The 25598-nt window shown below is 44.0% G+C and overlaps 1 protein-coding gene across 5 annotated transcripts in view; it reads right to left on the bottom strand.

Annotated features, from left to right (window-relative positions):
- LOC110523223 (DENN/MADD domain containing 1A) overlaps positions 1 to 25598 on the bottom strand; it is a 175508-nt gene that overhangs the window by 50333 nt on the left and 99577 nt on the right. For 4 of the 5 annotated variants that reach the window (XM_036976815.1, XM_036976818.1, XM_036976816.1 and 1 more), the window contains exons 6-10: positions 24639 to 24708; positions 21887 to 21967; positions 16224 to 16277; positions 11715 to 11825; positions 4583 to 4683 (exon numbers count right to left, since the gene is read on the bottom strand). In XM_036976815.1, the coding sequence (XP_036832710.1) occupies positions 4583 to 4683; positions 11715 to 11825; positions 16224 to 16277; positions 21887 to 21967; positions 24639 to 24708 (417 nt within the window). The remainder of the gene's footprint in view (positions 1 to 4582; positions 4684 to 11714; positions 11826 to 16223; positions 16278 to 21886; positions 21968 to 24638; positions 24709 to 25598) is intronic. The other variant, XM_036976817.1, reaches the window with a different exon arrangement.

Here is a 25598-nt window from a genome sequence, read left to right as displayed (position 1 = left end):
GTCGAGTTTGAGCCGCTAAGGCCAAGTTAAGCCGAGGGGTTAGCTTCCTAAGCTGGAAGCGCCATCGCCATCTTCTCAAAAGCTGATGTCGAATTAGCTCTCGGCAACCATCTTTTTTAGGTCCTCATTACAAAAAGCCTTTCTCTTGGTTTACCCTCAGTTGATGGGGGAGTATATAGGAACGATTAGCAATATTTGAGAGAAGGAAAAGATATGGAGAGAAAGAAAAAACAGAGCAATAATTAGCTTATTGCACCTCTTTCCCCCCCCACCCCGTCGTGAACAACCACATTAATTAACACTGTCAGGTTACCACGAGAGAGAAAATCAGCTGTTGTTCCTTATTTCCCTTTCCCAAACATACAGTCTTCGTTTACGTAAATGCCACTTAAAATGGCAGCTCGTCATTGGTGTATGATTTTAATGAAGCCAATGGTATTAACTGGGGTCAGTCATTCATAAAATGTCTTTGGGTCTGTGACCCTCAATTAAAGACATTCCTAGACTCAATTATATTATTCCTCAGCCCTCCATCCTTTTCAATACTTAATGAGTGTGTACAAAATATATACAAAAGTATGTGGACACCCTTTCAAATTAGTGGATTCGGCTATTTCAGCCACACCCATTGCTGACAGGTGTATAAAATCGAACACACAGCCATGCAATCTCCATAGACGTACATTGGCAGTAGAATGGCCTCACTGAGCTCAGTGACTTTCAATGTGGCACCATAATAGGATGCCACCTTTCAAATAGTCAGTTCGTCAAATTTCTGCCCTGCTAGAGCGGCACCGGAAACATCATAGAGAAGGAATGGCTCAGTCGCAGAGTGGTAGGCCATACAAGCCCACAGAACAGGACTGCCAAGTGCTGAAGCGTGTAGTGTGTAAAAATCCTTTGTCCTCGGTTGCAACGAGGGCTGTGGCAGTCACAAAATTACGTCAGCCAGTAATTGTCAAGCAAATAACTGTTGGTCTCACGGTAATTGACCGTTAATTAACATAAACACATTTAGCATCTCCAGGCTTGCACACTTGCTGACCTTTGAAAACCTACATTTAAAAAAATCTAATAAATCCATTTAATATAGCCTTCACCTTCACAATAAATACATTTAATATAGCCTACACCTTCACAATAAATACATTTAATATAGCCTACACCTTCACAATAAATACATTTAATATAGCCTTCACCTTCACAATAAATACATTTAATATAGCCTACACCTTCACAATAAATACATTTAATATAGCCTACACCTTCACAATAAATACATTTAATATAGCCTACACCTTCACAATAAATCCATTTAATATAGCCTACACCTTCACAATAAATACATTTAATATAGCCTACACCTTCACAATAAATACATTTAATATAGCCTACACCTTCACAATAAATCCATTTAATATAGCCTACACCTTCACAATAAATCCATTTAATATAGCCTACACCTTCACAATAAATCCATTTAATATAGCCTACACCTTCACAATAAATCCATTTAATATAGCCTACACCTTCACAATAAATACATTTAATATAGCCTACACCTTCACAATAAATACATTTAATATAGCCTACACCTTCACAATAAATCCATTTAATATAGCCTACACCTTCACAATAAATACATTTAATATAGCCTACACCTTCACAATAAATCCATTTAATATAGCCTACACCTTCACAATAAATCCATTTAATATAGCCTACACCTTCACAATAAATCCATTTAATATAGCCTACACCTTCACAATAAATCCATTTAATATAGCCTACACCTTCACAATAAATCCATTTAATATAGCCTACACCTTCACAATAAATCCATTTAATATAGCCTACACCTTCACAATAAATACATTTAATATAGCCTACACCTTCACAATAAATACATTTAATATAGCCTACACCTTCACAATAAATACATTTTTATTTTAGACAGGTCTAAAGAAGCTAAAAAATAAAGAGGTACTACTATATGCTTAATTTAGAGTTATTAATGTGACTTTAGTTGTTCTACAAACATTGGGCTATATGTTTTGATTTTTAATACTTTGTAAGGCTGCATGATGTGACTAATGATGATTTGAAAAAAGTTGCTTGAAAGGCATGATCTCTGCTTTGTTTTTGTTTTTTTACGCAGGCTGTACACACTTCACCAGTCTTTCATTCACAATTTGACAAGCACTTGATAATGTCTTGAATTTCACAGCTGCATCCCTTTTGTGTGGCTGTAATGCAAACTAAAAAAATCTAATGCTTTTTGCGGCCTGTGGCCATTGTGCCCTTCTCCCAGAGTGCTGCATTGTGCCCTTCTCCCAGAGTGCTGCGTTGTGCCCTTCTCCCAGAGTGCTGCGTTGTGCCCTTCTCCCGGAGTGCTGCGTTGTGCCCTTCTCCCGGAGTGCTGCGTTGTGCCCTTCTCCCGGAGTGCTGCGTTGTGCCCTTCTCCCGGAGTGCTGCGTTGTGCCCTTCTCCCGGAGTGCTGCGTTGTGCCCTTCTCCCGGAGTGCTGCGTTGTGCCCTTCTCCCGGAGTGCTGCGTTGTGCCCTTCTCCCGGAATGCTGCGTTGTGCCCTTCTCCCAGAGTGCTGCGTTGTGCCCTTCTCCCAGAGTGCTGCGTTGTGCCCTTCTCCCGGAGTGCTGCGTTGTGCCCTTCTCCCGGAGTGCTGCGTTGTGCCCTTCTCCCGGAGTGCTGCGTTGTGCCCTTCTCCCGGAGTGCTGCGTTGTGCCCTTCTCCCGGAGTGCTGCGTTGTGCCCTTCTCCCGGAGTGCTGCGTTGTGCCCTTCTCCCGGAATGCTGCGTTGTGCCCTTCTCCCGGAGTGCTGCGTTGTGCCCTTCTCCCGGAGTGCTGCGTTGTGCCCTTCTCCCGGAGTGCTGCGTTGTGCCCTTCTCCCGGAGTGCTGCGTTGTGCCCTTCTCCCGGAGTGCTGCGTTGTGCCCTTCTCCCGGAGTGCTGCGTTGTGCCCTTCTCCCGGAGTGCTGCGTTGTGCCCTTCTCCCGGAGTGCTGCGTTGTGCCCTTCTCCCGGAGTGCTGCGTTGTGCCCTTCTCCCGGAGTGCTGCGTTGTGCCCTTCTCCCGGAGTGCTGCGTTGTGCCCTTCTCCCGGAGTGCTGCGTTGTGCCCTTCTCCCGGAGTGCTGCGTTGTGCCCTTCTCCCGGAGTGCTGCGTTGTGCCCTTCTCCCGGAGTGCTGCGTTGTGCCCTTCTCCCGGAGTGCTGCGTTGTGCTTGGTAAAGCTTGGTCGCAAATGGGTCTTCCAAATGGACAATGACCCCAAGCATACTTCCAAAGTTGTGGCAAAATGGCTTAAGGACAACAAAGTCAAGGTATTCAAGTGGCCATCACAAAGCCCTGACCTCAATCCCATAGAAAATGTGTAGAACTGAAAAAGCATATGCGAGCAAGGAGGCCTACAAACCTGACTCAGTTACACCAGCTCTGTCAGGGGGGGATGTGCCAAAATTCACCCAAATTATTGTGGGAAGCTTGTGGAAGGCTATCCAAAACGATTTAAAGGCAAAGCTACCAAATACTAATTGAGTGTATGTAAACTTCTGACCCACTGGGAATGTGATTAAATAAATAAAAGCTGAAATAAATCATTCTCTCTACTATTATTCTGACATTTCACATTCTTAAAATAAAGTGGTGATCCTAACTGACCTAAACTGACCTAAGACAGGGAATTTTTACTAGGATTAAATGTCAGGAATTGTGAAAAACTGAGTTTAAATGTATTTGGCTAAGGTGTATGTAAACTTCCGACTTCAACTGTATGTTATTCAGAAACAGGAAATAGGTTCAGATTTTGGACAAGCACATCATCGTACTCGTCAGTCTTTACATTAGACATGCTGCATCATGACATTCATATTCTAATTCTATGTGCAGGGCACATCTTGATCATGTAATAAATGGATGGTGACCAAGCATTATTAAAGGCTTTGTTCGCCATATTCATAAAGACATGGGGAACGTCATGCTGCCTCCCTACAAATACAGCCAGTGTCATGTCACTTGTTATGGGGTGGAAGGGGGGGTGGGGGTGCGGGTGTGGGTGGAAAAGGGGTACATTTTGGATACTGTAACAGTTGGGTCAAGTGTGTTGAGTCCATCAACATGCTGAATGTGAGTGTTCTGTTAGGAAATGGTGAGTGCTACACACTAGAGGCAGAATCTGCATCTAACCACACATGTAGCTAGATATGTAGCTGATATCTGTATGTAGCCACGCATGTAGCTAGATATGTAGCTGATATCTGTATGTAGCCACGTATGTAGCTAGATATGTAGCTGATATCTGTATGTAGCCACGCATGTAGCTGATACAGCATGAACCAACGGATAGGGGGAAAACTCTTTTAAGTCCCACACCTTGGTGTTACAATGTGACACGCTTGGAGTTGGAAACAAGCGCTTTAAAAAAATGAATATGGCATTTAACAGATGCTTTTATCCACAGGGACTTACAGTCATGCATATGGGTGGTGCTGGGAAACAAACCCCACTATCCTGGTGTTGCAAGCGCCATGCTCTACCAACTGAGCTACAGATGACCATTGTGGTTACTCACCAGCAGTAGTCTATAAGGTGCTGAGGCAGGACAGGAATGTAAACGTGTTGCCAATACATTGGGTACATCATGGCCGCCGACCCGTGAACACAAGCCGTTAACTGTGGTGGAGGGAGAGAGTACATAACACCACAATCACACACCATGCAGCATAATACGGCATATAACTATTTCTCACGGGTTCATTTGGAAATATACATTATATTGACAGATCCACAATGGAATATTTGAGGTATATAACTATTCCTTGCATTGCCATATTGTAGAAAATACATTGACATATTATTGTGCAAAGAAAGTTCCAACTGCACTATGTCAATGTTTGGAGTTCTGTGGACACACACACACACACAGACACACACACACAGGGGGACACACACACACAGGAACACACACACAGGGGGACACACACACACAGGGGGGGACACACACACAGGGGGACACACACACACACAGGGGGACACACACACAGGGACACACACACACACAGGGACACACACACACACAGGGACACACACACACACAGGGGGACACACACACACAGGGACACACACACACACAGGGGGACACACACACAGGGACACACACACAGGGACACACACACAGGGACACACACACAGGGACACACACTCCAAGAGTAAATTGGCCATTACTCATGGCATCAAAGCCACCCCATAAATGATACAAATTACACCACCGGAAATTAGACCAGCAACAGTTCCCATCACTGACGTTTAATATCTCACGTGACAAATTCCGCTCCTTTGTGTGTTAAGGTAGGAGGAATGTAGTGCCGGGCAAACGAACGCAGCCGTTGATCAAACTAAGATGGCACCGTTGAACGCTGGCAGATGTGTCAATAATAGCGGTGTTGCTCAACCACAACAGACATTCCCCAGAATAACAGCGTTTGTCTGAGACGCTGTTTAAGTGTGTGGGTTTCTATATTCAGAGCAGATGATTGATCATAAAACGTGCCCCCCCCCCCCCCCCACAGTCAATCAAACTGGCCAACTCGGAGATTCTGACAATTTTACTTTGATTTAAGATGGGGGGAGGAAAACGTTGTGGCAGCGTTTGTCTAAGGGACTCGTTATAGGGAATGGGGTGTGGGGAGAAAGAGCCCCTGGGGAACGCTCGTCCACAGCCATGTCAGGTAAAGTATTTTTCACGTCAAACAGGAAGACTGGGATTCCTTGGATGAATCATATCCCTTTTTAATGGGGAGGAGGAGGACATGTGTGGTTTCTGTTTTGGTATTAAAAAAAAATATGAGGAACATTCAGCTTTTCTCCCACGGCTCTGGTCAACAGTAGTGCACCATTTAGGGAATATGGTAACATTTTAGATGTGTCCCTCGTTTCTTTTCCTCAATAATCACTGATATGTTAAAATAATAGAGGTCTCCCCATATTCACTGATATGTTAAAGGAATAAAGGTCTCCCCATATTCACTGATATGTTAAAGGACTAGAGGTCTCCCCATATTCCCTGATATGTTAAAGGAATAGAGGTCTCCCCATATTCACTGATATGTTAAAGGAATAGAGGTCTCCCCATATTCACTGATATGTTAAAGGAATAGAGGTCTCCCCATATTCACTGATATGTTAAAGGAATAGAGGTCTCCCCATATTCACTGATATGTTAAAGGAATAGAGGTCTCCCCATATTCACTGATATGTTAAAGGAATAGAGGTCTCCCCATATTCACTGATATGTTAAAGGAATAGAGGTCTCCCCATATTCACTGATATGTTAAAGGAATAGAGGTCTCCCCATATTCACTGATATGTTAAAGGAATAGAGGTCTCCCCATATTCACTGCTCATCCCTCTCCTGTACTCCCTGTTCACCCACGACTGCGTGGCCACACGCCTCCAACTCAATCATCAAGTTTGCAGACGACACAACAGTAGTGTGCTTGATTACCAACAACGACGAGACAGCCTACAGGGAGGAGGTGAGGGCACACGGAGCGTGGTGTCAGGAAAACAACCTCTCACTCAACATCAACAAAACAAAGGAGATGATTGTGGACTTCAGGAAAAAGCAGAGGTAGCACCCCCCTATCCACATCGAGGGGACAGCAGTGGAGAAAGTGGAAAGTTTTAAGTTCCTCGGCGTACACATCAACAACAAACTGAAATGGTCCACCCACACAGACAGTGTGGTGAAGAAGGTGCAGCAGCTTGTCACCCAAAACCCTGACTAAACCCTGACATCCTGTCGGTCTATATCACAGCCTGTTAGGGCAACTGCTCCACCCTCAACCGCAAGGCTCTCTAGAGGGTAGTGAGGTCTGCACAACGCATCACCGGGGGAAAACTACCTGCCCTCCAGGACACCTACACCACCCAATGTCACAGGAAGCCCAAAAAGATCATCAAAGACAATAACCACCCGAGCCACTGCCTGTTCACCCCGCTATCATCCAGAAGGCAAGGTGCATCAAAGCTGGGACCGAGAGGACATTCCATCTCAAGGCCACCAGACTGCTAAACAGAAATCACTAACTCAGAGAGGCTAATGGCTACATGGAGAACAAATCAATGGCCACTTTAACAAATGGATCACTAGCCACTCTAAACAATGTCACTTTAAATAATGCCACTTTGATAATGTTTACATATCTTACATTACTCATATCATATGTACACATATCTTACATTACTCATATCATATGTATATACTGTATTTTATACCATCTATTGCACCTTGCCTATGCTGCTCGGCCATCGCTCATCCATATATTTATATGTACAGTTGAAGTTGGAAGTTTACATACACCTTAGCCAAATACATTTGAAGTCAGAAGTTTACATACACTTAGGTTGGAGCCATTTAAACTTGTTTTTAAACAACTCCACAAATTTCTTGTTAGCAAACTATAGTTCTGGCAAGTCGGTTAGTATATCTATTTTGTGCATGACACAAGTCATTTTTCCAACAATTGTTTACACACAGATTATTTCACTGTATCACAATTCCAGTGGGTCAAAAGTTTACATACACAAAGTTGACTGTGCCTTTAAACAGCTTGGAAAATTCAAGAAAATGATGCCATGGCTTTAGATGCTTCTGAAATGGTAATTGACATCATTTGAGTCAATTGGAGGTGTACCTGTGGATGTATTTCAAGGCATACCTTCAAATTCAATGCCTCTTCGCTTGACATCATGGGAAAATCAAAAGAAATCAGCCAAGACCTCAGAAAAAAACATTGTAGAGCTCCACAAGTCTGATTCATCCTTGGGAGCAATTTCCAAATGCCTGAAGGTACCACGTTCATCTGTACAAACAATAGTACGCAAGTATAAACACCATGGGATGACGCAGCCATCATACCGCTCAGGAAGGAGACACGTTCTGTCTCCTAGAGATGAACGTACTTTGGTGCGAAAAGTGCAAATCAATCCCAGAACAACAGCAAAGGACATTGTGAAAATGCTGGAGGAAACCGGTACAAAAGTATCTATATCCACACTAAAACGAATGCTATATCACAATAACCTGAAAGGCCGTTCAGCAAGGAAGAAGCCACTGCTCCAAAACCGCCATAAAAAGCCAGACTATGGTTTGCAACTGCACATGGGGACCAAGATTGTACTTTTTAAAGAAATGTCCTCTGGTCTGGTGAAACAAAAACAGAACTGTTTGGAAATAATGACCATCTTTACCATCGTTTGGAGGAAAAAGGGGGAGGCTTGCATGCCGAAGAACACTATCCCAACCGTGAAGCACGGGGGTGGCAGCATCATGTTGTGGGGGTGCTTTGCTGCAGGAGACCTGGTGCACTTCACAAAATAGATGGCATCATAAGGTAGGACAATTATGTGGATATATTGAAACAACATCTCAAGACATCTGTCAGGAAGTTAAAGCTTGGTCGCAAATGGGTCTTCCAAATGGACAATGACCACAAGCATACTTCCAAAGTTGTGGCAAAATGGCTTACGGACAACAAAGTCAAGGTATTGGAGTGGCCGTCACAAAGCCCTGACCTCAATCCCATAGAAAATTTGTGTGCAGAACTGAAAACGCGTGTGCGAGCAAGGAGGCCTACAAACCTCACTCAGTTACAGCAGCTCTGTCAGGAGGAATGTGCCAAAATTCACCCAACTTATTGTGGGAAACTTGTGGAAGGCTACCCGAAATGTTTGACCCAAGTTAAACAATTTAAAGGCAATGCTACCAAATACTATTTGAGTGTATGTAAACTTCTGACCCACTGGGAATGTGAAAAAAGAAATAAAAGCTGAAATAAATCACTCTTTCTACTATTATTCTGACATTTCACATTCTTAAAATAAAGCGGTGAACCTAACTGATCTAAGACAGGCAATCTTTACTAGGTTTAAATGTCAGGAATTGTGAAAAACTTAATTTAAATGTATTTGGCTAAGGTGTTTCTAAACTTCCGACTTCAACTGTACATTTAAATTCGTTTTTTCACAAATTCCTGACATTTAATGCTGGTAAAAAATGTCCTAGCTGTTTATAGGCACAGTCAACTTAGTGTATGTAAACTTCTGACCCACTGGAATTGCGATACAGTGAATTATAAGTGAAATAATCTGTCTGTAAACAATTGTTGGAAAAATGACTTGTGTCATGTACAAAGTAGATGTCCTAACCGACTTGGGTAGTTGTTGGGGAACTGTTAGATTACTTGTTAGATATTACTGCACTGTCGGAACCAGAAGCACAAGCACTTCACTATACTCACATTAACATCTGCTACCATGTGTATATGACAAATTACATTTGATATGATTTTATTTGACTGCTATGTTAAAGGAATAGAGGTCTCCCCATATTCACTGATATGTTAAAGGAATAGAGGTCTCCCCATATTCACTGATATGTTAAAGGAATAGAGGTCTCCCCATATTCACTGATATGTTAAAGGAATAGAGGTCTCCCCATATTCACTGATATGTTAAAGGAATAGAGGTCTCCCCATATTCACTGATATGTTAAAGGAATAGAGGTATCCCCATATTCCCTGCTATGTTAAAGGAATAGAGGTCTCCCCATATTCACTGATATGTTAAAGGAATAGAGGTCTCCCCATATTCACTGCTATGTTAAAGGAATAGAGGTCTCCCCATATTCACTGATTTGCTAAAGGAATAGAGGTCTCCCCATATTCACTGATATGTTAAAGGAATAGAGGTCTCCCCATATTCACTGCTATGTTAAAGGAATAGAGGTCTCCCCATATTCACTGATATGCTAAAGGAATAGAGGTCTCCCCATATTCACTGATATGCTAAAGGAATAGAGGTCTCCCCATATTCACTGATATGCTAAAGGAATAGAGGTCTCCCCATATTCACTGATATGCTAAAGGAATAGAGGTCTCCCCATATTCACTGATATGTTAAAGGAATAGAGGTCTCCCCATATTCACAGATATGTTAAAGGAATAGAGGTCTCCCCATATTCACTGATATGTTAAAGGAATAGAGGTCTCCCCATATTCACTGATATGCTAAAGGAATAGAGGTCTCCCCATATTCACTGATATGCTAAAGGAATAGAGGTCTCCCCATATTCACTGATATGTTAAAGGAATAGAGGTCTCCCCATATTCACTGATATGTTAAAGGAATAGAGGTCTCCCCATATTCACTGATATGCTAAAGGAATAGAGGTATCCCCATATTCACTGCTATGTTAAAGGAATAGAGGTCTCCCCATATTCACTGATATGCTAAAGGAATAGAGGTCTCCCCATAAGAACATGGTCATGTTTTGATGGACTGTATAATAATTGTTATACCTCGCCATTCTAGAATAAGTCCTCTTTGCTACTACATGTTCAGGTGTAGCTTCTAAACAAGCAGTCACCCGGACAAGAGTATTTTCCCATTGGGCTTGTGAACAACTTCCCTTTTACAGTATGTGTTAAAAACAGCACATAAACTGGGCTTCGCTAATCAAAAACCCATACACACATTAGTAACTTTAACAGGCCGAGAGGGCAGGAGGGGCTTAATTATATAGTGGCGATATCACATAATGGAAGACTTAGGAATGCCTCATAAAAGCTTAATTGAAGACAATGCTTTGTATGGTACAGTACAAGAAAATAAGGCTTATTCAGGAAGTATTTACACCTCGACTTTTTCTACATTCACACAAAGTGGGAGTAAAATGGATTGAATTTAATTGAATTGATTGAATTGTCTTTTTTTGTCAACGATCTATACCAAATACTCAAATAATGAAAAATTGGAAGAAAAATGTGAACATCCCCCCCCCCCCCCCCCCCCATCTAACAACAGGTGCCCTTCTTTGCAAGGCATTGGAAACCCTCCCTTGTCTTTGTGGTTGAATGTGTTTGAAATTCACAGCTCGACTGAGGGACCTTACAGTATGTACAGTAATGTGTGGGGTACAGAGATGAGGCGGTCATTCAAAAATCATTATTAAACACTATTATTGCACACAGAGTGAGTCCATGCAACGTATTGTGTAACTTGTTAAGCAAATGTTTACTCCTTAACTTATTAAGGCTTGCCATAACAAAGGGGTTGAATAGTTATTGACTCAAGACATTTCAGCTTTTCATTTTAAATTAATTTGTAAAAATGTCTAAAAACATAATTACACTTTCACATTATTGGTATTGTGTGTTGACCAGTGACAAAAATCTCAATGAAATCCATTTAACATTCAGGCTGTAACACAACAAAATGTGGAAAAAGTCAAGAGGTGTGAATACTTTCTGAAGGCACTGTATGTGTAAGGAGATGTTTTTAGCAGGTGACAAGCTCTTCAGACAGTCCTCTCTATACAAAAAGGCGTGAAGAGGGTTATAGCTTTAACGGTGGAGGGTACAACAAAAAATGTACCAGAAAATGTAAAAGGGTTTAAAAATAGTATGTGGTTACAGTGGGGAAAAAACGGACAGATTCTCATCCACAATATCTTCAAATATTTCTGTTGGGAAAAAAATGTAATAATTAAATCTGGGTGAACAACCATTTCATGTTGTGTCTTATTGTGTGGTGGTGCAACAGTACCAAACCAATCCTGCAAAATAGACACTCCTTAATTAGTTGATATGCATGGAGAGAGTGAGAATAGAGGAGGAAGGGAGTGAAGGATCTACAGTACTTACGGTGCTTAGTTTGCTACAGCAGATGAGGATTCGACGCTCATAAAGCATACTAGCGTACAGATGGAGCATGTTATTGACATCTACGGCTACAAAATACTCTGTTAGGTTTCTCTGCAAGAAAAAACAAAGGCAAAAAGTAAAAATAAAAATAAAAAAGGGGTAGAAGTTAGTTGTGATAGCAAGGGCAGACCAATGACTGTATGAATAGTACAAGGCATCAACGTGATTTACATGTTACAAAGGTATGGTATAGAGATATAACAGGTGAAGAATGTAACAGGAAGACACATTATTGTTTCAAATAAAACTTCTCTCTGTGATCCTCGGCATGTAAGACAATTAAATACAATACTTTAGACAGAACACATGAAAATATGTCATGTATTTAAACATGTGATTTCGTCTGTATGTGTACTCTTATTGCTGCAAAATAAACTGACTCATTGAAGACATTGAAGTTTTCGGAATATACATTGAGTGTACAAAACATTATGAACACCTTCCTAATACTGCGTTCCAGCCCCTTTCGCCCTCAGAACAGCCTCAATTAGTCAGGGCATAGACCCTACAAGGTGTCGAAAGCATTCCACAGGGATGCTGGCCCATCTTGACTCCAATGCTTCCCACAGTTGTGTCAAGCTGGCTGGATGTTCTTTAGGTGGTGGAACATTCTTGATACACACACAGTTAAGCTTGAAAAACCCAGCAGCGGTGCAGTTCTTGACACAAACCGGTGCGCCTGGCACCTACCTCCATACCCCGTTCAAAGGCACTTCAATCTTTTGTCTTGTCCATTCAACCTCTAAATGGCACACACACACAATGCATGTCTCAATTGTCCATGTCTTTAACCTGTCTCCTCCAATTCATTCACACTGATTGAAGTGGATTTAACAAGTGACATCGATAAGGGATCATAGCTTTCACCTGGTCAGTCTATGTCATAGAAAGAGAAAAAATATGTTTGAAATAGGCATTCCACAAGTGATTTAGGTGAAATAAGCTGTAGTAGAAGAGATGTTTGTGTGCATGTGGGGGCGGCAGGTGGTTAGAGCGTTGGGCCAGTAACCGACAGGTTGCTATATCAAATCCCCGAGCTGACAAGGTAAAAATCTGTTGTTCTGTTCCTGAACAAGGGAGTTAACCCACTGTTCCCCGGTAGGCCGTCATTGTAAATAAGAATTTGTTCTTAACTGACTTGCCTAGTTAAATAAGTTACATTTAAAAATATATATTTTTATTTTTAAATCTGTCATCTTCTCCAAACCTCCAGAAGCATTACTTCTGAAGACTACAGACTCCTCCTTCGACACCTCTCCCTTCTGACTGGGGTTCACTTGTCTCCTGTCACGTCTCCTTCACGTCTCCTTCACACCTCCGTCACGTCTCCTTCACGTCTCCGTCACGTCTCCTTCACGTCTCCTTCACACCTCCGTCACGTCTCCTTCACGTCTCCTTCACACCTCTCCCTTCTGACTGGGGTTCACTTGTCTCCCGTCACGTCTCCTTCACACCTCCGTCACGTCTCCTTCACACCTCCGTCACGTCTCCTTCAAACCTCCGTCATGTCTCCTTCACGTCTCCTTCACACCTCTCCCTTCTGACTGGGGTTCACTTATCTCCCGTCACGTCTCCTTCACACCTCCGTCACGTCTCCTTCACACCTCCGTCACACCTCCGTCACGTCTCCTTCACACCTCCGTCACGTCTCCTTCACACCTCCGTCACGTCTCCTTCACACCTCTGTCACGTCTCTGTCAAGCTCTCCTTTTTCTGCGTTCTCTCTGTCTGTCTATAGGCCCCCCAGAGAGGGAGATCTGGGGAGGGCTCACAGCCTTAGAGGACTAGCGAGGGCTGTCTGACGGCTAACAAACTACGTGAGGCTACCGGCGGGAATTGGAAAAACGGGGAAATCAAACCAGATATTGATTCTTCTGACTCCTTCGATATCTCCCCCCGTGAGCTGAAGCAATTGAATGAATGTCTAATGTTTGTGGGACTAGCGGTTTATTCATGCTACCCAAAGACCTACAGTAAACCTAACCCTAACACACAGACCTACAGTAAACCTAACCCTAACACAAAGACCTACAGTAAACCTAACCCTAACACACAGACCTACAGTAAACCTAACCCTATCACACAGACCTAACCCTAACACACAGACCTACAGTAAACCTAACCCTAACACACAGACCTACAGTAAACCTAACCCTAACACACAGACCTACATTAATCCTAACCCTAACACACAGACCTACAGTAAACCTAACCCTAACACACAGACCTACAGTAAACCTAACCCTAACACACAGACCTACAGTAAACCTAACCCTAACACACAGACCTACAGTAAACCTAACCCTAACACACAGACCTACAGTAAACCTAACCCTAACACACAGACCTACAGTAAACCTAACCCTAACACACAGACCTACAGTAAACCTAACCCTAACACACAGACCTACAGTAAACCTAACCCTAACACAAAGACCTACAGTAAACCTAACCCTAACACACAGACCTACAGTAAACCTAACCCTATCACACAGACCTAACCCTAACACACAGACCTACAGTAAACCTAACCCTAACACACAGACCTACATTAATCCTAACCCTAACACACAGACCTACAGTAAACCTAACCCTAACACACAGACCTACAGTAAACCTAACCCTAACACACAGACCTACAGTAAACCTAACCCTAACACACAGACCTACAGTAAACCTAACCCTAACACACAGACCTACAGTAAACCTAACCCTAACACACAGACCTACAGTAAACCTAACCCTAACACACAGACCTACAGTAAACCTAACATTAACACACAGACCTACAGTAAACCTAACCCTAACACACAGACCTACAGTAAACCTAACCCTAACACACAGACCTACAGTAAACCTAACCCTAACACACAGACCTACAGTAAACCTAACATTAACACACAGACCTACAGTAAACCTAACCCTAACACACATACCTACAGTAAACCTAACCCTATCACACAGACCTACAGTAAACCTAACCCTAACACACAGACCTACAGTAAACCTAACCCTAACACACAGACCTACAGTAAACCTAACCCTAACACACAGACCTACAGTAAACCTAACCCTAACACACAGACCTACAGTAAACCTAACCCTAACACACAGACCTACAGTAAACCTAACCCTAACACACAGACCTACAGTAAACCTAACCCTAACACACAGACCTACAGTAAACCTAACCCTAACACACAGACCTACAGTAAACCTAACCCTAACACAAAGACCTACAGTAAACCTAACCCTAACACACAGACCTACAGTAAACCTAACCCTATCACACAGACCTAACCCTAACACACAGACCTACAGTAAACCTAACCCTAACACACAGACCTACATTAATCCTAACCCTAACACACAGACCTACAGTAAACCTAACCCTAACACACAGACCTACAGTAAACCTAACCCTAACACAAAGACCTACAGTAAACCTAACCCTAACACACAGACCTACAGTAAACCTAACCCTAACACACAGACCTACAGTAAACCTAACCCTAACACACAGACCTACAGTAAACCTAACCCTAACACACAGACCTACAGTAAACCTAACATTAACACACAGACCTACAGTAAACCTAACCCTAACACACAGACCTACAGTAAACCTAACCCTAACACACAGACCTACAGTAAACCTAACCCTAACACACAGACCTACAGTAAACCTAACATTAACACACAGACCTACAGTAAACCTAACCCTAACACACAGACCTACAGTAAACCTAACCCTAACACACAGACCTACAGTAAACCTAACCCTAACACACATACCTACAGTAAACCTAACCCTATCACACAGACCTACAGTAAACCTAACCCTAACACACAGACCTACAGTAAACCTAACCCTAACACACAGACCTACAGTAAACCTAACCCTAACACACAGACCTACAGTAAACCTAACCCTAACACACAGACCTACAGTAAACCTAACCCTAACACACAGACCTACAGTAAACCTAACCCTAACACACAGACCTACAGTAAACCTAACCCTAACACACAGACCTACAGTAAACCTAACCCTAACACACAGACCTACAGTAAACCTAACCCTAACACACAGACCTACAGTAAACCTAACCCTAACACACAGACCTACAGTAAACCTAACCCTAACACACAGACCTACAGTAAACCTAACCCTAACACACAGACCTACAGTAAACCTAACCCTAACACACAGGCCTACAGTAAACCTAACCCTAACACACAGGCCTATATGAACAGGGTGCATTGGGGACGTGGGCAGAGTGGAGTAACATTAATGTGTTCTTTCATATCAGATGAGATTGAGTGATGTATTTTGGCATATCGTCAATTATTCCAAATGGATATTGTTAGTGGTGTGCTGCAAATGTCTTCCTAAACAGTGAACAATAAAGAACAGCAAATTCAAGGGTGAAGGCCAAAGATACTCACGTTTTCAGGTATGCTGGGTAATTCCCTTGTGTCAGGCACAGTAAAGTAGGAATGCTAACGGGGACAAAGAAACACAGGGGGTAAAATTTGAGAGATTAAGGCATTTTAAGCCATTGCAGTTCATGAGAAAAGACAAACGCTAATAGGATTAGGAGTTAACGCTCAATAGTGTAAAGACATTCCATACACTGGAAAAACAGCCCTTTTCAACTTCCTGTTTCAACATGTTTTATTACATTTGCTGTCTTATGAACACCTCCCTGTTCTCAATAACGGTAACAACCCAGGGGATAGATGAAATAAAATACTATTTTGTTCGTCACATGCTCCGTAAACAACAGGTGAGGACTAACAGTGAAATGCTTACTTACGGCCCCTTCCCAACAATGCAGAGAGAAAGAAAATACAGAAATAAAACAAGTAATAATAGGTACAAATGAGTAACGATAACTTGACTATTTACATACAAGGGGTCCCAGTACCAAGTTGATGTGTAGTGGGACAAGATAATTGAGTTAGATACACTAAATACACAAACGTATGTGGACACCCTTTCAAATTAGTGGATTTGGCTATTCAGCAACATGCATTGCTGACAGGTGTATAAAATCGAACACACAGCCATGCAATCTCCATAAACAAACATTGGCAGTAGAATGGCCTTACTGAAGAGTTCAGTGACTTTAAATGGTGGCACCGATATTGGATGCCACCTTTCCAACAAGTAGGTTCATCAAATTTCTGCCCTGCTAGAGCTGCCCCTGTCAAATGTATGTGCTGTTATTGTGAAGTGCAAACATCTAGGCGCAACAACGGCTCAGCCGCAAAGCGGTAGGCCACACAAGCTCACAGAACGGGACAGCCGAGTGCTGAAGTGCGTGTATCCTAGTTGCAACACTCACTACCAAGTTCCAAACTGCCTCTTGAAGCAACGTCAGCACAAGAACTGTTCGTTGGGAGCTTCATGAAATGGGTTTCCTTGGCCGAGCAGCCGCACAAAAGCCTAAGATCACCATGCTCAATGCCAAGCACGCTTCATCATCTGGCAGTCCGACAGATGACTCTGGGTTTGGGGGATGCCAGGAGAGCGCTACCTGCCCCAATGCATAGTGCCAACTGTAAAGTGTGGTGGAGGAATAATGGTCAGGGGCTGTTTTTCATCGTTAGGGCTAGGCCCTTAGTTCCAGTGAAGGGAAATCTTAACGCTACAGCATACAATGACATTCTAGATGATTCCATGCTTACAACTTTGTGGCAATGCCCCTGTGCACAAAGCGAGGTCCATACTGAAATGGTGTGTAGAGATCGATTTGGAAGAACTTGACTGGCCTGCACAGAGCCCTGACCTGAACCCGATCCAACACTTTTGGGATGAATTGGAACCAGACCTCACTAATGCTCTTGTGGAAGCAAGACCCAGCAGCAATGTTGCAACATCTAGTGGAAAGCCTTCCCAGAAGAGTGGAGGCTATTATAGCAGCAAAGGCATGACCAACTCTATATTAACGCCCATGATTTTGCAATGAGATGTTCAACGAGCAGGTGTCCACATACTTTTGGTCATGTAGTGTATGTACATATAACTAGGAATAAAGTGACAGATAGTAAACAGTAGCAGCAGCGTATGAGATTAGTCAAAAAAGTGGGCGCAAAAATGGGTCAATGCAGTTAGTACGAGTAACTATTTGGTTAACTATACAACTAACTATTTAGCAGTCTTATGGTTTGGGAATAGAAGCTGTTCAGGGTCCTGTTGGTTCCAGACATGGTGCACCGGTAGCGCTTGCCGTGTGGTAGCAGAGAGAACAGTTTATAACTTGGGCGGCTAGAGTCTGACAATTTTAGGGCCTTCTTCTGACACTGCCTGGTATAGAGGTCCTGGATGGCAGAAAGCTCGGGCCCAGTGATGTACAGGGCCGGACGCACCACCTGTAAGGCACTACACCCTGTAGCGCATTTGGGTCAGACGTTAACAGTTGCCATACCAAGCGGTGATGCAGCCAGTCAAGATGCTCTCAATGGTGCAGCTGTAGAACCTTTTGAGTATCTGAGGCCCATGACAAATCTTTTCAGCCTCCTGAGGGGAAGAGGTGTTCTCGTGCCCTCTTCACAACTGTGTTGGTATGTTTGGACCACGATAGATACTAAGTGATGTGGACACTGTGGTTTCTTGAAGCTCTGGACCCGCTTCACTTCAGCTCCGTTAATGTGAATGGGGGTATGCTCGGCCATCCGTTTCCTAATGTCCATGATCAGCTCCTTTGCCTTGCTGACATTGAGGCACAGGTTGTTGTCCTGGCACCACACTGCCAGGTCTCTGACCTCCTCCCTATAGGCTGTCTCATCGTCGTCAGTGATCAGGCCTACCATGCAATTGCCACGCAATTGTTGGTGAACAGGGAGGCCAGGAGGGGACTAAGCACACACCCCTGAGGGCCCCCGTGTTCAGGGTAAGCGTGGCAGATGTGTTGTTGCCTACCCTCACAGCACCTGGGGGCGGCCCGTCAGGAAGTCCAGGATCCAGTTGCAGAGGGAGGTGTTCGGTCCCAGGGTCCTTAGCTATGTGATGAGCTTGGAGGGCACTATGATGTTGAACGCTAAGCTGTAGTCAATGAACAGCATTCTCACGTAGGTGTTCCTTCTGTCTAGGTGGGAAAGGGCAGTGTGAAGTGCAATAGAGACTGCGCCATCTGTGGATCTGTTGGAGCGGTATGCGAATTGGAGTGGGTCCAGGGTGCCTGGTATGATGGTCTTTTAGACAGGTTACCTTCTAGGGCACAGGGACTATGGTGGTCTGTTTGAAACATGTAGGTATTAAAGACAAGGTCAGGGAGAGGTCGAAAAAGTGAAGAAACTTGTGTCCTGGTACTCCGTCTGGCCCTCCAGCTTGTGAATGTTAACCTGTTAAAAGGTCTTACTCACATCGGTTATGGAGTGCATGATGACACAGTCATCCGGAACAGCTGGTGCTCTCACTTATGGTTCAGTGTTGCTTGCCTCGAAGCGAGCATAGAAGGGATTTAGCTCGTCTGGTAGGTATGAATCACTGAGCAGCTCACTGTTGGGTTTGCCTTTGTAATCCTTGATGGTTTGCAAGCCCTGACACATCAGATGAGCGCCAGAGTCGGTTTAGTAGGATTCAATGTTAGTCATGTATTGTCGCTTTGCAGGGTAAGGATAGTGAGGTGGGTCTGACAGATATCTCATGGAGAAGGTGTCTGAAGACTGACGGTATGATAATAAACTCAGCTCCTTTGCTGGGAGTGGGGAAAGCCTAGCGAAGAAAGTGATGCACTCACTACTTCCTCTATATCCCTGCGTCTGACGCCAAGATCACTCTGACAGAACCGTCTCCTCTATTTTGTTGGGTGTAAACTCTGTCTCACTCCATTGTACGTGAAACGCTTTGAGTAGGCACCCTAACATGGAGCTCTGAGGGATTCCTAAAAATCTTTCAAATGGAACGGCCTGTGTTGTAACCCATCATGCAGGACAGCTGAGGGATAAGCCTTTGAGGGTCGGGGAAATGGTGCCCCACTCGGCAGGGGTGGCAGCCTTGGTGCTCCCCCCATTGAACCCACAACTGACCCGAAAACAGTCAGCAAAAATCAAAGCATCCTCTATGAAGGATAATATCTGCAACCTACAGTTGAAGTCAGAAGTTTACATACACTTAGGTTGGAGTCATTAAAACTCGTTTTTCAACCACTCCACAAATTTATTGTTAACAAACTACAGTTTTGGCAAGTCGGTTAGGATATCTACTTTGTGCATGACACAAGTAATTTTTCCAACAATTGTTTACAGACAGATTATTTCATTTATAATTCACTGTATCACAATTCCAGTGGGTGAGAAATGTACATACACTAAGTTGACTGTGCCTTTAAACAGCTTGGACAATTCCAGAAAATTATGTCATGGCTTTAGAAGCTTCTGATAGGCTAATCGACATCATTTGAGTCAATTGGAGGTGTCCCTGTGGATGTATTTCAAGGCCTACCTTCAAACTCAGTGCCTCTTTGCTTGACATGATGGGAAAATCTAAAGAAATCAGCCAAGACCTCAGGAAAAAAATTGTAGACCTCCACAAGTCTGGTTCATCCTTGGGAGAAATGTCCAAACGCCTGAAGGTACCACGTTCATCTCTACAAACAATAGTAGACAAGTATAAACACCATGGGACCAAGCAGCCGTCATACCACTCAGGACGGAGACACGTTCTGTCTCCTAGAGATGAACATATTTTGGTGCGAAAAGTGTAAATCAATCCCAGAACAGCAAAGGACCTTGAGAAGATGCTGGAGGAAACAGGTACAAAAGTATCTATATCCACAGTAAAACGAGTCCTATATCGACATAACCTGAAAGGCCGCTCAGCAAGGAAGAAGCCACTGCTCCAAAACTGCCATAAAAAAGCCAGACTACAGTTTGCAATTGCACAAATCATACTTTTTGGAGAAATGTCCTCTGGTCTGATGAAACAAAAATAGAACTGTTTGGCCATAATGACCATTGTTATGTTTGGAGGAAAAAGGGGAGGCTTGCAAGCCGAAGAACACCATCCCAACCGTGAAGCACAGGGGTGGAAGCATCATGTTGTGGGAATGCTTTGCTGCAGGAGGGACTGGTGCACTTCACAAAATAGATGGCATCATGAGGAATGAAAATTATGTGGATATATTGAAGTAACATCTCACGACATCAGTCAGGAAGTTAAAGCTTGGTCGCAAAGTCAAGGTATTCGAGTGGCCATCACAAAGCCCTGACCTCAATCCCATAGAATATTTGTGGGCAGAACTGAAAAAGTGTGTGCGAGCAAGGAGGCCTACAAACCTGATTCAGTTACACCAGCTCTGTCAGGAGGAATGGGCCAAAATTCCCCCAACTTATTGTGGGAAGCTTGTGGAAGGCTACCCGAAATGTTTGACCAAGTTAAACATTTTAAAGGCAATGCTACCAAATTCAAATTGAGTGTATGTAAACTTCTGACCCACTGGGAAAATAATTCGCTCTACTATTATTCTGACATTTCACATTTAAAAAAAAAAAAAAAGTGGTGGTCCTAGCTGACCTAAAACAGGGAATTTTTACTTGGATTAAATGTCAGGAACTGTGAAAAATGTAGTTTAAATGTATTTGGCTAAGGTGTATGTAAACTTCTGACTTCAACTGTATCTCAAAGCACCCACTATAAAGGATAAGGCTGTACTTCACTGACCCAATGGCCAGGAGATGGGATATATTGATGTATTCTGCAACAACAACAAAAAAACATACTATAGGTGTATATAATGTGTGATGAATGTAGATATCTAAAGGGGGTTTCAAGTGACAGGTGCAAGAATGGTATTGCCTCAAGAGATATTGTTTTTTGGCATTGTGACAAGTTAAGCAATGCTTTTGGGACATTGCCACAGCACTCAAAGTTCAAATAACTTGAACTTTCACCCACTGCCGCACCTGACCCTACGGCTCTTGGCACCTTGCTTGTATCATGTGAAGGGCCCTAAAGTGTGATGATGTTAGCTAATTCTGTAACCTTGCTAATGAGTCGTGAATTTTAAGCATAATGGACAACTAGTGATCGAAGATTTGAATGTGTTGCTCCTCTGATAAGGTGGCCAGCCATGAAGTCTACGGGGAGTTGGTCAAAGTCTTACCACGCTAAGATGGACTGGCACTCCAGGATCAGGGATGGGGAGTGTATGGAGTGACTCCAGCAGCTCTCGCCACTGACTCTCCTGAAATACACACACAAACAGACACGTACAATCTCACACGATGCCCCACAGGAACCCTATTATAAATAGCAACAGGAACAAAAATGTTTATGCAAACAAAATAGCTGACAATATCCCCTCCTTATAATATTATGGCATCTCTGAGGAAATAACCAATCGCCTACAGACTTGAAAGCGCTCCCAGTACATTGTACTTTGACAACAAAACATATCTTAATCCTGTTAATGGCTGTCGATGCTACAGTATAATCTCTGTTCACTATCTCCCAGGTATAGGGCTATGTCTGCTATCTCCCAGGTATAGGGCTGTGTCTGCTATCGCCCAGGTATAGGGCTGTGTCTGCTATCGCCCAGGTAGTGGGCTGTGTCTGCTATCTCCCAGGTATAGGGCTGTGTCTGCTATCTCCCAGGTATAGGGCTGTGTCTGCTATCTCCCAGGTATAGGGCTGTGTCTGCTATCGCCCAGGTATAGGGCTGTGTCTGCTATCGCCCAGGTAGTGGGCTGTGTCTGCTATCGCCCAGGTAGTGGGCTGTGTCTGCTATCTCCCAGGTATAGGGCTGTGTCTGCTATCTCCCAGGTATAGGGCTGTGTCTGCTATCTCCCAGGTATAGGGCTGTGTCTGCTATCGCCCAGGTGTAGGGCTGTGTCTGCTATCGCCCAGGTGTAGGGCTGTGTCTGCTATCGCCCAGGTGTAGGGCTGTGTCTGCTATCTCCCAGGTATAGGGCTGTGTCTGCTATCGCCCAGGGCTGTGTCTGCCATCTCCCAGGTATAGGGCTGTGTCTGCCATCTCCCAGGTATAGGGCTGTGTCTGCCATCTCCCAGGTATAGGGCTGTGTCTGCCATCTCCCAGGTATAGGGCTGTGTCTGCCATCTCCCAGGTATAGGGCTGTGTCTGCCATCTCCCAGGCATAGGGTTGTGTCTGCTATCTCCCAGGTATAGGGCTGTGTCTGCTATCGCCCAGGTATAGGGCTGTGTCTGCTATCGCCCAGGTATAGGGCTGTGTCTGCTATCGCCCAGGTATAGGGCTGTGTCTGCCATCTCCCAGGTATAGGGCTGTGTCTGCCATCTCCCAGGTATAGGGCTGTGTCTGCTATCTCCCAGGTATAGGGCTGTGTCTGCTATCGCCCAGGTATAGGGCTGTGTCTGCTATCGCCCCAGGTATAGGGCTGTGTCTGCCATCTCCCAGGTATGGGGCTGTGTCTGCCATCTCCCAGGTATAGGGCTGTGTCTGCCATCTCCCAGGTATGGGGCTGTGTCTGCCATCTCCCAGGTATGGGGCTGTGTCTGCCATCGCCCAGGTATAGGGCTGTGTCTGCCATCGCCCAGGTATAGGGCTGTGTCTGCCATCTCCCAGGTATAGGGCTGTGTCTGCTATTGCCCAGGTATAGGGCTGTGTCTGCTATCACCCAGGTGTAGGGCTGTGTCTGCTATCGCCCAGGTATAGGGCTGTGTCTGCTATCTCCCAGGTATAGGGCTGTGTCTGCTATCTCCCAGGTATGGGGCTGTGTCTGCTATCTCCCAGGTATGGGGCTGTGTCTGCTATCTCCCAGGTATGGGGCTGTGTCTGCTATCTCCCAGGTATGGGGCTGTGTCTGCTATCTCCCAGGTATGGGGCTGTGTCTGCTATCTCCCGGGTGTGGGGCTGTGTCTGCTATCTCCCAGGTGTAGGGATGTGTCTGCTATCTCCCAGGTGTAGGGCTGTGTCTGCTATCTCCCAGGTGTAGGGCTGTGTCTGCTATCTCCCAGGTATAGGGCTGTGTCTGCTATCTCCCAGGTATAGGGCTGTGTCTGCTATCTCCCAGGTATATGGCTTTGTCTGACAACCATAAACAGCAAGAATGTAAAGCTGAGGCTTGAACAGATGTTTGCCAAAGTGCTCTGAATACATTACTTAAAATGTCTGAATGCCTGTCGATTAAGCTCAATTTGATTTGAATCCTATAATCATTATTTAAGTCTCTTTTGGACAATGTGCTTTTAAGTTGTTTGGTTTTCAGTATCACCTAGGTGTGCAGAGAGAGTGATGTGTTTGTTAATATTTTTTGTATTACACAGTCAGCAGAAAGAGTTGAAGGGAAAAGGAGAGGAGTTGAATGTCACTCCTGACATATATTTTCTATTGAGAGAAAAGGTGAGAAATAAGCTGTCCCCAGACAGAAAGAGAGAGAGGAAAGAGAGGGAGGGAGAGACAGTGAGTGAGTGGAGACAGTGAGTGAGTGAGTGAGTGAGTGAGTGAGTGAGTGAGTGAGTGAGTGAGTGAGTGAGTGAGTGAGTGAGTGAGTGAGTGAGTGAGAGTGATGTTTGTCAGTAGGATGGCAGCTCTGACAGAGGGGACACCACTTTAAAATTAGATGGGAGGGCTGTCACCCAAGACACTGGCAAAGAAAAAGATAAAGAAAGGTGACAGTCTTTCTACTGCAGTGGAATTCTCTTTCTGCCTCTACCTACTCTAATGAAGACCAAGAGCCGAAACACATTGGTTTTTACTTTTAACAATAAACAAGCTTTTGTGTCAGGAGTTGCTAAATCTCCTCTATACCTACCTCAAATCAAATGTATTTTATTCTAGAAAGCCCTTTTTACATCATCAGTTGTGACCTAAGTAGATAACAAGGTTCACCCTAACTACAATGACCACTATTATTTTGATTTAATTGAGAATACTGACCTGGCCTTTGATTGTGTAGTCAGCGAGGATATTGAGCAGCTTGTAGAATACCTCAAACCAGGGCAGATAGCTGGAATCAAATAAATACAGAGCATTTAAGGGTAACAATCTCTATGAACTGATGTGTCTAATGCATTATAAATGAATTTATAACAACTTCCTCACACATCATTATAGCGCTTATCTTTTGTCATTGGTAAATAAAATGTTTCCTATCATTATTGTTTGGTTATATTTCACTTATTGTCATCCCTTGTACATCTCCCTGGTCCCATCCCACACCATGGAAAGAAATGTGAACAATAGGGGAAATAGCTGTCATCAAGACAGTTATATCTAAGCCTGAAAGAAAAGGGAGGGAGGACCGAACAGTGGTGTGTTCTCTCCTCTCCAGTGGTTCTTCTTCACTGTCTGGTTCTCACTCACTGAGTCATTCATCTGACAGCAGCTGTGCGTGTGCGCGTGCGTGTGCGTAGAGAAACAACATCCAAGAAGGAGCTGCACTACAGGATATAGACCTCCACCAGAGGACAAGCAGCAGCTACGCAAGGAGAGACTCAATACCTGAAAGGTCCAACCACCAACTACCACTCACCCCTGCCCAAACTGCACCAAAATATGTGGCTCTACAGCCATCTGAAGACCCACAAATAGAAGACCCATGGAGGATAATCATACTCTTACTCGAGTGATCACTGATGATGTGTGTGTGTGTGTGTGTGTGTGTGTGTGTGTGTGTGTGTGTGTGTGTGTGTGTGTGTGTGTGTGTGTGTGTGTGCCCGTGGCCAGCAATAAGCATTCAGTGAGTATCCTTTAGGAGACAGGCTCGTCCAGAATACAGAACAGGTGCCGTACTCTCCATCTCCACCTGTGGCCCTGAGGGTGACCGAGTAAAAGAGAGAAAGAAGAGAGGTATTGGGGTTAGAGAGGGGAGTGTGTAGGTGAAGAGGAAAGAGAGAA

This window comes from Oncorhynchus mykiss, chromosome 5, assembly GCF_013265735.2.
Source record: "Oncorhynchus mykiss isolate Arlee chromosome 5, USDA_OmykA_1.1, whole genome shotgun sequence".
NCBI classification, from domain to species: Eukaryota; Metazoa; Chordata; class Actinopteri; order Salmoniformes; family Salmonidae; genus Oncorhynchus; species Oncorhynchus mykiss.
Note: the sequence above shows the minus strand (reverse complement) of the source record. Positions and strands in the feature narration are given on the sequence as shown.